This window comes from Dermacentor silvarum, chromosome 8 (genome assembly GCF_013339745.2).
Source record: "Dermacentor silvarum isolate Dsil-2018 chromosome 8, BIME_Dsil_1.4, whole genome shotgun sequence".
Taxonomy (NCBI): domain Eukaryota; kingdom Metazoa; phylum Arthropoda; class Arachnida; order Ixodida; family Ixodidae; genus Dermacentor; species Dermacentor silvarum.
Genome location: NC_051161.1, coordinates 91,602,073 through 91,617,397, shown reverse-complemented (window position 1 = coordinate 91,617,397; position 15,325 = coordinate 91,602,073). Strand labels below are relative to the sequence as shown.

At 46.5% G+C, this 15,325-nt stretch overlaps 2 protein-coding genes across 2 annotated transcripts in view; both read left to right on the top strand.

Annotated features, from left to right (window-relative positions):
* LOC119462278 (cytochrome P450 3A14-like) overlaps nt 1–4,462 on the top strand; it is a 66,539-nt gene extending 62,077 nt beyond the window's left edge. Inside the window, exons 13-14 of the mRNA XM_049673230.1 lie at nt 1,012–1,174; nt 3,712–4,462. Of these exons, the coding sequence (XP_049529187.1) occupies nt 1,012–1,174; nt 3,712–3,789 (241 nt within the window). The 3' untranslated portion in view covers nt 3,790–4,462. The remainder of the gene's footprint in view (nt 1–1,011; nt 1,175–3,711) is intronic.
* Nucleotides 4,463–6,028: 1,566 nt separating this feature from the next.
* Nucleotides 6,029–15,325, top strand: part of LOC119461574 (uncharacterized) — a 64,368-nt gene continuing 55,071 nt past the window's right edge. Inside the window, exon 1 of the mRNA XM_037722929.2 lies at nt 6,029–6,283. Within this exon, the coding sequence (XP_037578857.2) occupies nt 6,112–6,283 (172 nt within the window). The 5' untranslated portion in view covers nt 6,029–6,111. The remainder of the gene's footprint in view (nt 6,284–15,325) is intronic.

Genomic DNA, 15,325 nt, shown 5'->3' with positions numbered 1-15,325 from the left:
ACTAAAAGCTGCTTCCTTGAGGCTTGCGAAGTTTCTTGCCGTATTCATGACAACGGGGACATAATAAAATAAAGTTTGTACACTTCAGTGTGTGCAGTATACAATCAATGACAGAATATAGGTGAAAATGTGTAAGGTGAAATGTACAATCAGTGTTACAAAGCAGTGTGTTAATCAGTATAAATGGCATGTATGTAAGAGACATAAATAATTATTTTCATGTGCTGAAGGTTAAAAATGTATCATATTACATCCCATTGACATACGAAAACACAGACAGAAAATAAAGGTGTCTATAAATAAATGTCTTGCAGGTTACATCCTATATGCGAAAATGTTGCACATGGTAAAAAAAGTAAAAAATACTTAAAAAATACTTCTTGATGAGGTACAGATGTGTAATTGCATACAAGCACTAGTATTCTTGTATGTTATTAAAACGCAAAACCACTTAATTAAAGCAAGTAAGTAGAGATTTCCCATTGCCGAAGGAGCGTTATGAAAATAATTACTCAGTTTGAATTTGGAAGTCTAGTATCGTTTTCCTAGTAATGCCACTTATCTCGATACCGTTTTCATGCAGTTTATTTAATAAGAATGGGACGCGATGGGTTTTTACGATTATGTTGGATCGTAGCTTGTAGATAGTTCAAAGGAAATTAATAACTGGACAGAAACCAACTGGGCCAACTCTCCACGTTGCTACTTTTTTTATGCAAGTAACTGTGAAAGGTTCTGTTTATTTTTATTTATTTCTGCCTAACTAATTACTTGGCATACTGTTGTTTTATTAGTTTCTTCTTAGCTACGATTTCGGGATTGTCTGCTCTTCGCTATGTGTACCTCCCCTTTTGCCACATTCAGTATAAAAAACTGCAGTAGCAATACGTCAGACAAGGCCTGGGCTGTTGTATGCACTTGTTTTCTCGAACTGGCGTGTTTTCTTTGTATTCAATGCCGCACTTCACCATTTATTTGACTTTCATCCCTAGACTGATTTCCTTTGGACAGGTTTAGTGACGAGAACGCAGGCTCAATCAAGCCTTACACTTACCTTCCATTTGGGGCTGGGCCAAGAAACTGCATCGGGATGCGGCTAGGACTGCATGCTGTCAAGGTCGCGTTGCTGCACTCTATTCACAAGGTGCAGTTTGTTCGGACAGAAAAAACTCAGGTGAGAAAGTAGACACTGCTAGAACCTTGCGTTTCATCTTTTGATGCTCTCAGGGGTGCAGGATGAAGTCGAGCTAATTATTGTGAACGAGCCTTAGCCTCTATCAGCCAGCTTGCGCCTGTGGCCCGTAGTGGACGGCAGACGACACAACTGATAAAAACAAGGTTACAAATTTGTGTAAATTTCTGATTAGCTGGCCACCCTGCTACAAAACTCATAGCAGCTTTTGTCCTCTTTTTGTACTTCGAGTGAAATATGTGCATATAAGAGGGCATCAGAGGACTTTCTTGTACAGAAGTCAATGCATATTACTAGTACACAATGCCCTTGCGGCCACGCTGACGAATTTCTTCAACACCTCCTACACCAGTGCCCTCGTCACGGTACTGTGTGGAGAAGAATAATGGCTGATTGAATGTTGTTAGACTGTGGGCTATTCCCCATGGAAAAAAAATACTTGGACTATAGTCAAAGTGGTGCTGCAAAAGAGATCACTTGTCACTTTAAGTGTTTTTGACCTAGAGTATAAGTGATGCTACAGGAGACAGTCTTCTTAAACATTTTGGAATACATAAAAAGTCTTGGTTCCTAATAAACCTTCGTGTATGAAACTACTATCATTATGGTATAAATACAACAGGTCGCATAAGTGCTGTGCACGCTTGAGTTTGTTATATGTAGTTATGGGCTGTGTTACGTTGCCATGAACTACGCCGTCTCAGCTGCAAGGCTACCAATCAATTGCTATGCGTTTTCTTGGACCCTTTTGTTTATTTCAGTTGTTTAAGGAACTGTGTGTTAGAATCCTTTCACTCTGCTTTCTCTATTCCTTTGCTCGTTTGCGGAACTTCGGAAATGTTCATGCGCTTCGATTGTATTGAGCGTTTTTAGTGCTTTGTGTTTCTAGTTGAAGTTTTCCGCACAAATGGTTGATTGCACATATTACCGTCATAATTACAAACAATAGAATACTATGAAACCCAAGCCGCAAAAGCAGTGGGAAGCGACTACTGAATCAAGCTGATAACTCAAAACTATCCACGAGCACACATTCTTAATTTCGCGTACATTGACCAGCAGAACCGGTCGCTTAGCTGGCCACCAGGAATTGCGACGCCATGCATGCAACATCCAAGTTTTCTCGCTCTGAATATTGTGTGACCAATTGAGTGTGGCCCGTGTAATTATGACAGTTGACGAGGCGATATTGCACAGAAATCATCTGAACACTGATCGTGTGAGTAGAAAGTCAGAAGTAATAAATTCTTGCACAATCTCACGCTTTCCCCCTACGATATTGACCGCGGCAGATTAATCGCTGTCCGCTAAATCCACAAATGGTGCCGTGGCATATGAATTATATGTAAAGCTCATAATTAAGCCAAAAACGTTAAAGTTTCTTCCCCATTACCATTAACACATCTCGCCTTTGCACCGTATGTTAACTCGTTGTCACGTACAGTTCTCCTAGCACTTGTTTATTGAATTTTTTACAAAGCCGGCGATTAACGGATGCTCCTGAAACTATGGCTGCACATTAATAACCAAAAGGCCCATTTTTTTTCTCGAAATGTCAACTTTGTGACACGTTGAGTTCTTTGGTGTTATTGGGAACGCTTCCTACGTAGTTGGTAATATACTCTTCCACAACGCTCTGGAATGCTTACGTACCTAATTTTCCATAAAGGCTATAATTACACTCCACAATTTCACATGTTCCCTATTTGAACCAAATAAAATAGTTGGATGGCGATCCAACTCCTATTTGAAGTCCATGAACAACAACGTCTACCTGGCTGAGTTATGGGGAGAATGCGGTTCTCAACCGTATAATTTACTGCGAGGACCATCCACACACTCACACGTACGCACGCACCAACAAACAAACGCACACGCACCCACACACGCACACGCACACGCACGCACGCACGCACGCACACACACACACACACACACACACGCACACACACGCACACACACGCACACACACACACACACACACACACACACACACACACACACACACACACACACACACACACACACACACACACACACACACACACACACACACACACACACACACACACACACACACACACACACACACACACACACACACACACACACACACACACACACACACACACACACACACACACACACACACACACACACACACACACACACACACAGTCTCACGTCTGAGCAGAGGAGTTCCAGAGAAAAGAAGGAAACTGGAAAGTGAACCCCAGAGGAGACAATTGCTAAGTTGAAGGTAGGGCGCTGGACGTACAACTGACTTTATTTCAGGCAAATGTAATATACAGTAGGGTTCATTTCGGCAGGCCACTCCGACCTTACTTTTTTTTTACAAATTAGGATAATTTTTAACAGGGTACTCTGTCGTATACTTTAAACAATTCTTGCCATTACGCGACATATAAACTAGGCTGAGTGGCCGACTTTTGTTAAACTGTGCCCATAGTAACAACAACTTTGCCGTGGCGCCGTGTTTTCTTTTTGCTTCTTTGTAGGTTCCCCTGAAGATGAAAATTGGTTTCGGTGCCGTGACTGCCGAAGACATGACCGTAGGGATACGCAAGCGGCCGTGAAATGTTGCTTAAGAGCATGGAGAAGCTTGGATGCTTCAATAACATGGAAAATGATGATTTTTGTGTTATGCATGCTCAGTGTCAATGCAGTATTTCCTTACCTGGCGTCTCTCAAAATGAGCATATTATTTAAGTACGGTTACATGTGGCTTTGTTTACAACACTTTGTAGTTTAGGTGTATCAAGTGCATTGCACTTGTATGAACTTGAGAACATGCAAGTTGTGTCTTCTGGATTGCAATATTTCAAGCTTTTCAGCGAAGATTGTCATCAGTAACTAAATTTACGAACTGATTATGTAGGGGAACGCGCCAAGCGGGGGAAAATTTTGAAAGTGGCAAGCATGAAAAATTGATTGATAGACTATAAGCACAAATAATCCGATGATCTACATTTTACCAATTCATTCTTAGACATATATTTTAGAGAACAAGTTGCAATTGTGCTACTGTGCTCGGGGCGTGTTCGTCTAGCACGGAACACGACATTTGCACCAATTTAGCAATATCGGCCTCAAACATGAGGTGAAAGGGTTCAGTGTTTCGTTTATTTTCTGAAAAAGTCTTCGTTAAGCATGGCGAGATGGCAATGTGAGGAACATGAACGGATATTGTGGCAGGCTTTTTAGAATGAAAATGGAAATGTTGTGGTATCCCGAATATTTTTTTTCACGTGGGCATGCTTTGTGTACCAATCATGTTTAATCTAAAGTGCCCTGAAGTAGTATCTCAGAATAATATACCGACTACTATCTCAACGTCTACTAATTTAATATAATTAGCAGATACTAAACAGATGAAGGCCACTGATCCGAATAATGTATCGCCAAAAAAAAAAAGAAGAAGAAAGATCGTTGTCCTATTTGCAGTGTTTCGGAGCATTAATTGAAGGCTTTGTTTGCCCACATGAAATGAAAACGTTTGTGAATTAAGGAACCAGCTGCGCACCATGTAAACCCCACATTCTGTGAGCTGTCAATATGCATGGTGCACGTCTAGAAATACTTTTCTCCGCACTTTTGTTTGCACATCGGTGAGTACGGTTTGAGTTCTCACGAGGTGCCTGCTGTGGAGTAGAAACCCGACAAAATACGACGCACTAGCTTGAACTGATCATAAGGAAACATACGTGTCGATAGCGGTATGCCGGTTTGTCCTGTAATTCTATGGCGCAGCGCCTGTAACAACGACTACTATCTCAACGTGCGATGGCGATCTCATCTCCAGCAATGCATTGAGCTCGATATAAATATTGCGCAAGGAATCCGCGTGGGGCACAAATAATGGCTATTAAATACATTGGGAACATGCCCACATACGTGCTATGAAACACTGTTATCGCTTATGAGTTACAACTTACGGGTGGAAAGGACAGAGCAACACGTGCGTCAATGTCCAAGTGAAGGAACGCAAACATTCCTTGTACAATTTCGCTGCATATCACCTTGCGTCGCACGTATTCGGCGAATGTAGTTATGCACCCGTGTTTGATGACACCCAGGTACGGTCTAGACCGAAGGATCAGACTACTCGCGAGATTCCACCTTAAAGAAAGAGATGTATGCATTGGCCTAGCCTTAATCAAGACGTCGGCAAAGGAATTGTGTATTTGTTAAGAGCCTGGCACTCACGCGACAAGAGTTGTTCAGTCTTAAGCGCGCATGTTCTAACATTGACGGTCGTGTCCACGTGTTTCTTCTCTTGTGACTTTACCTCGTGAAAATAAGCAATGCTAGTTTACTGTTCCCTTCGAATAAAACATTCAGTTCTGGGTCAATTCTGTGTTGGCATTCGTTCATTCGCGTTGCGCCAAAGGTCACTTGGCGTTGTTTTCGCGAACCTCTGCCTCGCCCTTTTTCTCTCTCAGTAAAGATGCTAATTGAAGCGTTAAAAAGTATCTTACGTGGGCCACGGTCGGCTGTTGTTCGGTGCGATACACGTGCAGAAGGCGTGGTAGGTGCGGCGTAGCATTCTCGGAAGAATCTTCAGCTGCAACGCTAGCACCGCTCCACTGGCACGCGATAAAACGTCTACGCGCCCACAAGTAAAGATTGCGCAGCCGCCAAAGGATTCAGGCACGCAACCTTTACCTTGAATGTCAGTGGGGTTCGTTCACGCCATTCCCTCATGGCTCATAAGAATAGGCCTACTCACTGTTTGAACGCCGCTTCCTGGCGCGACACTCTTCATGCTATTTGGCGCCAACCCCCAGCGTCGGAAAAAAAAACTGGTCTTCTCAAACGCCTGTCTCCCATCGAATCATTTTGTGTTTGGCGCTTCACTGTGCGGCATTCGACGCGCTTCATTGGAGAAAGCACCCCGAATGTCACCACTCAAGTCATCGATGGTCCGTTCGTTCGTATCACTTGCTATTGCGTTATGTTTATCGCGAGACTTTGCGGCAGCCCAACCCAAGCCACCTTCCAAGTCAGTCAAAGAAGCCTGTGCTCAGGAGAAGCCTGTCACGTGGAAAAATGGACTACGATATGTGGAGCGTAAGTAACCGCCTTGAACGTTCGTATGTTGAACGATGATTACTAAGGCGAAGGCGAAGGCGCATGCTTCATGCTTTTCTGGCTAAGAGAAACATTTTACATAAATGTTCAACGTCGTTTTTTTCATATACAAACATAGGTAGCATGTAGAATTTTACTTAACCGCTGAATCCGCTTCAATTCAGTTGACTTCATTTGAAGTTCATTGGGAGAATCTTGTGGCGATTAAATTAATCGGAGGAAAGGCATTTTTCCGTGGCAAAAGGGATGATACATGCACCTTAAGTCTGCTTACTATGCACTTTCTTTTAGTTATGCACATCTGTGAAGATTTAGGCGGAGCATATGTTGCACACTTTTCCGCGTAAGAGGAAGCCTTACACCATCTGCAACTGTAGTTTTCCAATCAGAACCTCAAGGCAAGTAGAACTTATTTAGTTAGGCAATCAATGTGCCCATTTAAATACAATCCGTTGGATTTAAAGTCTGTGGTTAGAGTATGTTGACTAGACTATTTATCCTGTCCTACATGTCTTTTTGGAAGCATGAGGAGAGTAGAAGAGTCTCAGAAAATTAAGACATCGAATAGCCAAATTAAAAAAAATAATTTAATTATGGCATTTTACGTGTCAAAACCACAATATGCTTTTGAGGCATGCCGTAGTGGGGACTCCGGAATAACTTGAACCACCTGGTTTTCTTTTCCGTGCACCTAAATCCAAGTACACGTGTGTTGCCGCATTCCGCCGCTATCGAAATGTGGCTGGCGTGGCCGGGATTTGATGCCGTGACCTCGTTCTTAGAAGCCTAACACTACAATCACTAAATTACAACGGAGGGTATGCCCATATATATATATATATATATATATATATATATATATATATATATATATATATATATATATATATATATATGGAAGCGGCTCGATCCCGCAGTCCATGCCAGCAGGCCCAGCCGCAGCTCGCACGTCCGTCGTCTTCTTCATCCACAGTTAGCTCTGCTGCCGCTAATCATGTCGGTGTTCCCACACTGCACCTCCCTCTGCAAAGGCGTTGACGGCACCGGCCCACGGTGGCTGGCAGCGACGGCATGGCATCCCTACCGGCGGACGAACCTTGTAGACTGCTAATGCACCGAAGGAGGATCGGCGGAGCCGGCAACGTCCGGGTCACCAAGGTCTTCCAGGAACCCGCCGGCCCTGAACATGGCTGGTTTTCAGGATGGACTCCTCGCGAAGACTGGGCAGACCAGGTGGTGCAGCCTTGGAGGGGCGCGATTTTATTAATCATATCATGGAAAGCCAACAAATATGGACACGAAGGACAACATAGGGGAATATAATTGTACTTACTAATTGAAATAAAGAAATGGCATAATAATGTAGATTGAAGTGGATGAAAAAGCAACTTGCCGCAGGTGGGGAACGATCCCTCGTCTTCGCATTACGCGTGCGTTGCTCTTACCATTGCGCTACCGCGGCGCCGTTTTCCCATCCACCTTCCGTAATATTTGTTTTACTACTAACGCTGGCAGTGTTAGCCAGCGCCACCACTCACAAACCTTGGCGGCGGATGTGGAACATCTTTTCTGCCGCAGGCGTCACGAGTACGTGATTTTTTTGGATGAAGGCAACTGGACAATAAACCCACATGTGCTATCTGAAGGCATCAATGTTGCCGGATTCAAGATCCTCGTTATGTAATGAATGAGAAGAAAGAGAACCGAGGGGCCCAATTTTATTAATCATATCATGGAAGCCAACAAACATGGACACGAAGAACAACATAGGGGAATTTACTTGCACTTACTTAATGAATTAAAGAAATAGCATGTTAATGGAAATTGAAGTGAATGAAAAAGAACTTGCCACAGGTGGGGAACGATCAACATCTTCGCATTACGCGCGCGATGCTCTTACCATTGATTACCAATTTCCATTGCCATTAATTATCATTTCTTTATATATATGACTATGGTGGGTCTTCTCTAGTGAATGTTGCTATAGTGAATTTATATATTATCGTTATTGACTATATTGATCGTCTTCGGCATGTGACCGGCGTCTTGTTTTCGCCGGCGCGATGGCGTGGTAGTGCGTTTTCTGCGCCATGTCCGCCCCATTGTCATAGGAGTTGACGCGACGCCGACGAGATCTCTCCTGCTTCTGCTCTTGGCGGCTCATACCCTCATTACCAAGGCGGGTATGAGCTACACTTGATTTATTTCTTAACTTCCTTCTCTATTTTTCTCTTTCTTTTTTCCTTCCCTCCCTCCCTCCCTCCCTCCTTCCTTCCTTCCTTTCCTGTTCCTGGCTCATACATGCATATCCTACGCGGGTATGCCCCACACGTGATTTTATTATAAGTAATCCAGACGTAATTGGCGAGCATGTGATGGTATCGATGTCATGACCTGTCAGTCATGCAAGTCATACATTCGTACCCTTCTATGCCAATTGTGGTATTTACCAAGCGAACGATACGCAACAAAACGAGACGCCACAAAATTGTCGCCTGCTTCCGGTGTACACGGACGCCGTCTCCTGGAACCTAGGCCATAACAGCTTCGCTCTAAAACTCCCGATACAGCTTTCTGTCACTCAATACGTGCTACATGAAGTGTTTTTTGAGCATGAAAGAAGCCCGCGAAGACACGCATGATTGCCACATGACTGGCCGGTCGAGGGACTTCCTTTCTGCCGCAGGCGTCATGTCTTCGCGAACTTTTTGGGTGAAGGCAACTGGTCAATAAACCCACACATGCTACCAGATTCGAGACCCTCGCTATGTAATGAACAAGAGGAAAGGAAACCGAGGTGCCCGATTTTAACTGCGGAGCAGTCTAAGGCCGAGGTTGAACCGTGCCGAGCGATGATCATTTTTGCTAAGCACGCGCCAGCCACAGCTGGTCGAAGATTGCCGAGGATGAGAGGGGGAGAGTGCGCGCAGAGCGACAGGTGCACTGTCGGCGCAGAGCATTCCGACGTTCGGCGACGATGATGGCGACGACTAAGAAGCAACTGTCTCCAGAAGAAGAAGCGGCGCGGCAGGAAAGACGACGGGAACCTGCTAGAGCATGGGCCCGACGACGTGCCGACCCAGAGTTCCAAGCAAGGGAAGCCGAGGCTAAGCGATGGCGAAGGTATGAGGACCCCGAGTTTCGAGTGAGGGAGGCGGCATCGCGGCAACCGTAGGAGAAGATACAGGGGGGATATGCGTGAAATATACAGAGATGAAGGAGACACTGAATGTGATGAAGAGGAAGAAGAGGACATGGAAAGCATTGAAGATGAGGGAGATGAAGAAGTGAAAGTGGGGCAAGGATTTGGTGATGACAATTAAAACAAGTATAGGCAAAGCAATGTCTCGTTGTAAATACTTTAATCTTGCTTAACGACACTTACACATTAACCCTGCGAAATAAAGCAGCGCAGCCTCACTGACTTAACGTCGCAAAGATTGATGAATCAGGGGAACTGCTGGCTTCAACTACCACGACCTGATACTGTAAAGCTTAAGGCAAGTTAAAGGTAAGTGAAAGCCAAGTTAAAAGCTAAGAAACCAGTCGAGTTAAAGCTAAGTAAAAACCAAGTTGAAGTCACCAGCTCCGCTGTTTCATCAGTCTTCGCGACGTTAAGTCAGTGAAGCTGCGCTGGTACTTTTATTAGTCTTATCAGAAGCCAACAAGCAAACACACGAAGGACAGCATAGGGGACATTATATGTAGTCCTTAGTTGCAATAAATAAATTATAAATAAATGAAAATGAAAGTGGATTACAAAATTCACGGACGATTACGATACTCCCTAATACAAAATTTGAGCGCGGCTCTATACGCGTTTTCCTTTTGGTATACATTGGCTGACGCAGAAAATCTGTCTCATGCCGCACAATGCAAACGGAGCGAAGTGCGGCGCGACTGCCTCTATAATCGGGATAGCACGAGAGGGAGCGCGTGGGCGCGATGCACAGCAGCCGCCGCAAACAGACTTTCGCTCATGTAGCGCTTTTGTTTCGACGTATGGTATGGGTGGACGCGCTCGCCACATGCCATCGGTGAACAGACAACGGCGTGCTACTGTGAGGCCATCTCGTAGCGGTCGTCACCACAGAGCCCATCTTGTGTGGCACTAGCTTTTCTTCGCACGCGTTCGCCATACCCTCCTTCTCCACTTTCCTCCTCGAGCAATCTTCGCTATCACCGTCTTTCATCCCCCGCTGCGCTCCATGTTCACTCTTTCATCTTTCCCTGTGCTCGTTAGCTCGGTTACACAGAGAGACGACGCCGACGCGGAACACAGGAATAGGTGCCTAGGAGCTGCGCTATAAAGCAACTAGCCGCAGACGGGATACGAACCCACGTATTCGCATTACGCGTGCGATGCTCTTACCGGTTGAGCGACCGCGGCGCCGTCTTTTCATCTACTTTCTGGGGTACTTATGTTTATCTACTGGAACTAACATTGGGAGTGTTAGCGAGCACCACCACTCCCGTCCTTGGCTGCGGATGTAGAACATCCTTCCTGCCGCAAGCGTCACGTCTTCGTGAACTTTTTGGGTGAAGGCAACTGGTCAATAAACCCACACAAGCTACCTGAAGGCATCAAAGCTGCCGGAATAGAAAGGAAATCGAGGGGTCCGATTTTTGTTAGTCATATCATAAACCAAAAAGCAAAAAATTACACTATCTTCCCGTAGGGGATGATGATGATGATATAAACTTTAATTTTCGAGACGGTGTTCCCGAACGTTTGAGCTGTGGATCACTCTAGGTGGGAGGGTCCCTCATTCCAGGAATCCTCTGGCCGCGATAGCATCCCGGGCTCTGGCGACAAGACGTCGTTGTTCGTCCAGGGCCGGGGTGGAGATCTTGGCCTCCCACGTCTCGGCGAGGAGGTTCACGTCTTCAGACGTTGTATGTGAACCCTGAGTAGTATGCGAAGCAGCCATGGGGTCGACTCAAGTTCCCAATAGTTTTCAGATCGGCCTGTCGCCGCTGCCGTTTCGTGGCAGCGGCTCGAGCCCTCTTCTCCGCGGCGCTGTCCACGGCGCTGACACTGGCGTTGACGCTGGCGCTGTCCGTGGCAGTCATCGCGGCGTTGCGGGAGGAGAATGAGAGGAAGAATGAATGATGATGAGTGGGCGAAGCACCTGGGGATCATTCGGGCAAAACACCGGAAGCGTTCTCCGGAAGCCGGAAGCTGGCTTCCGGAACCGGAAGTGGAACCGGAAGCGGAACTGGAAGTGGACGCGGCATGGTGGAGGAAGGGAGGGAGTGACATAGCCCCGAGCATAAGATGCTTCGCATCTAAAACACGAAGGACAGCATAGGGGAAATTATCCAAATTGGTAAGAACACCGCACGCGGGATGCGAAGGCGTGGGTTCGTATGTCACCTGCGGCGTGTAGTGAAAAGTGTAGTAAAATAAACTGTCATTGCCATTTATTTAGCATATCTGTAATTCTGTTAAGAACTATGGATAATTTCCCCTATGCTGTCATTCGTGTCTGCTTGTTGGCTGATGATATGCCTGTATATATATATATATATATATATATATATATATATATATATATATATATATATATTGCTACGATACGGGAGGACGCTTGAAAGTGAAGGAAGACGACGTGAGTTCGGACTGTCACATCATTGGTCCCTAGGCCTCTCGCATCCATCAGTTCCATTAATAAACGCATCTCACCGTAACAATATATATATATATATATATGTATATATATACATATATTGTTACGCGCGAAGGAGACCGTTTATCAACCTTACAGAAGAAGGGAACCTTTTACTGTAGGTCGCGAAGGTGGAGCGCAAGAGCGGCCAGCTGGTTGATCAACTCAGCGTCGTCCTCTTCTTTTTTTCCGACCCGGGACCGCAAGCACATTCACCGGTCATCGTTCTTCTCACTCACGCGTGCGTGCAACATTCCTCTCGTTGCAGACGAAGCCCACCGGGCGAGTCAATCAAGTTGTCTTGACGTGAACAATTTCAAGCGGGTGACATGGACCACTTGGGTCTTGCCAGCTCTTCTACCACTCGCTGTGAGGCGAGCTACGGTATAAGTGACCTCTGTGAGTCTGTTAAGAAAAACAAACGGTCCATCGTAGGTGGCCAAAAGCTTTTGGCGTAACCCGCGTTTCCGTACAGGAGTCCACAGCCACACTAAATCACCAGGGCGATAGGTCACCGGACGGTGGCGCATGTCGTAGGGTGCTTTTGATCTGTCCTGCGATGCCAAAGTGCGTAAACGAGCAATACGAGACGCCTCTTCGGCAAGGCAGAGGGTCTTGGTGACAGTGGGATTTTCATGTTTACAGAGAGGGAAAATAGTGTCGATTGTGTATCGGGGTGGCTGTGCGTACAGCAGGAAGAAATGGCTATAGCCGGTAGTCTCGTGCTTGGTGGTGTTGAACGCGTACGTGGCAAAAGGCAGTACGTCATCCCAGTTCTATGTGGTCGGATGAAACATACATAGATAGCATGTTTATAATTGTTCGGTTGGTGCGCTCCGTAAGGCCATTCGTTTGTGGATGGTATGGTGTCGAGTGACGCAAGTGGCATTCACACAAACGAAGCAGCTCCTCCACGACATCTGCTGTGAATTGTCTCCACGGTCGCTGATGATCACGCGAGGCGGACCATGTTGCAGGCTGACATATTGCAGCAGGAACGTTGCAACGTCAGTGGCAGTTGCTGAGGGCACGGCCGCCGTCTCGCAGTAGCGTGCGAGGTAATCCACCGATTTCCCTTAGCTGATTTTGGAAAAGGGCCCACGAAGTCAATGCCCACTTGTTGGAAAGGCGTGCTTGGAGGCGGGATCGGCTGCAGGAGACCAGCTGGAGCAGTATATTAACGTTTGTGGCGCTGACACTGTATGCAGCTGGCCACATGCGTTTCAAGACTGTCGCATTCCAGGCCAATAAAAGCGTTCCTGAATCCGGTAGAGCGTCCTCGCCGAACCTAAATGGCCAGCCGTAGAGTCATCGTGCATATCACTCAGAATCGCTATGCGAAGGCTCTCCAGCACCACTAGAAGAAAACGTGCGCCAGTGCTGCAAAAGGTCTTATACAGGAGTCAATCACGTACACAGAAATCGTGTGCTGTAGTAGAGGCGGTCGTAGCGGTGAAGAGCGGTGTTAATTTAGCGTCCTTTCGCTGTTCGGCTTCGAAACAGTCGAGGTCTGGAAAACTCGGCGACACAGAAGCCACAAGGTGATCGAAGTCATCGGCGTCACAGTCCGTAGTGCTAAGTGGCATACGCGAGAGGCGGTCCGCGTCAGCGTGTCGTCGACCACTCTTATAAGAGACGCTCAAGCTGTGTTCTTGCAGTCGGAGCGCCCAGCGCGCAAGGCACCCACAAGGGCCACGAAGGTTTACAAGCCAATACAGTGAGTGGTGGTCGGTGACAACTTTGAAGGGGCGTCCATACAAGTAAGAACGAAACCGCTGAACCGCAAATGCCAAATGTTACCGCGAGGCATCCTTGTTCCGTGATAGTGTAATTCTGCTCGGGCCTACTTAATGAGCGACTTGCATATGCGATCACGTGTTCGCTGTCACCGTGGCGTTGAACTAGGATGGCACCAATACCTGTGCCACTGGCATCCGCATGGAGTTCCGTCGGAGCTGAAGGAATGATGTGTTGAAGAACAGGTCAGCTGAAAGTTCAACTGACGAAAAGAAGAGTCGCACTCCGGAGTCCACTCAAAGGGGATGTACTTTCGTAGCAGACATGCCAGCGGATACGCGACGTCGGCAGACTTAGGGATAAAGCAGTGGAAGTAGGAACAAAGCCCCAGAAAACTACTGAGCTCCTTGACAGAGCGTGGTGCACTAAACGCTTCAACGGCTGCTGTCTTCTGGGGATCAGGGCGGATGCCGTCCTTATCGACGAGGTGCCCAAACACAAGGATTTGGTGGTCTCCGAAGTGGCTATTCTTTGAGTTAAAAACTAGGCCAGTGTTTCTGATGCAGTTCAGGACGATATCCAGACGCGAGTTGTGTTCGCTGAAGGTGCGGCCTAAGATGACGAAGTCATCGAGGTAGCACATGCAAATGTTCCACTTCAAGCCGCGCAGAATAGTGTCCATAAATCTCTCGAAAGTTGCCGGAGCGTTCCACAGTCCAAATGGCATCACATTAAATTCAAAGAGCCCGTCAGCGGCTGTCTTTTCCTTGTCTTCAGGATGCATCGGAATTTGCCAGTAGCCGGATCGTAAGTTTACTGAGGAAAAGCAAGAGGCAGAATGAAGGCAGTCTATTGCGTCATTAATACGTGCCACAGTGGGTACACGTCCTTTTTTTTGTTACAGCATTGTTACAGCATTCAATCGGCGATAGTCGACGCAAAATTGCCAAGATCCATCTTTCTTTTAACAAGAATCACTGGAGCTGCCCACGGACTCGCTGACTCTTGTACGACTCCTTTTTTCATCATTTCATGTGCTTGGTCGTTGATAATCTGGCACTCTGATGGTGAAACGCGATATGACTTTTGTCTAGTCGGATTTGCGGAACCCGTGTTGACGGTATGGCGGGTTCGTGACGCGGGGATTGCAGGTATTTTGTCCTTCTGCGCGAAGTCGAATACCGAGAAGTGCTTCGAAAGCACACCCACTAACGTTCAGCGTTCATTCGTGCTTAGCGATTTACTTATTATGGACAAAAGGGCCATTTCCGAAATGTGGCCATCAGGTTTTTCAGGTACTTCTGTAAGTTCAGCCGCCGGACGAAGGCTACTTTCAAGCCATCTGGTAGTATCATGGGCTCCGCAGAACAGTTTACGATCCACAAGCCAGCGCGTCCGCCTTTGATCGACACCACAGAATGTGGAACCAACACATTCGTCTTCATACAGTTCATGTGCATCGGTTCTACGGTAGCATCAAAGCTGAATCGGCGCCGCAACAGACAGCGGGAACACAAACGGTGGATGATGCAGGTACGACCGTATCGCCACAAACACACAGTGTGGTTTCGTGATCTACAGGGTTTTCCAGGAGGGCTGACGACATCCTACCACT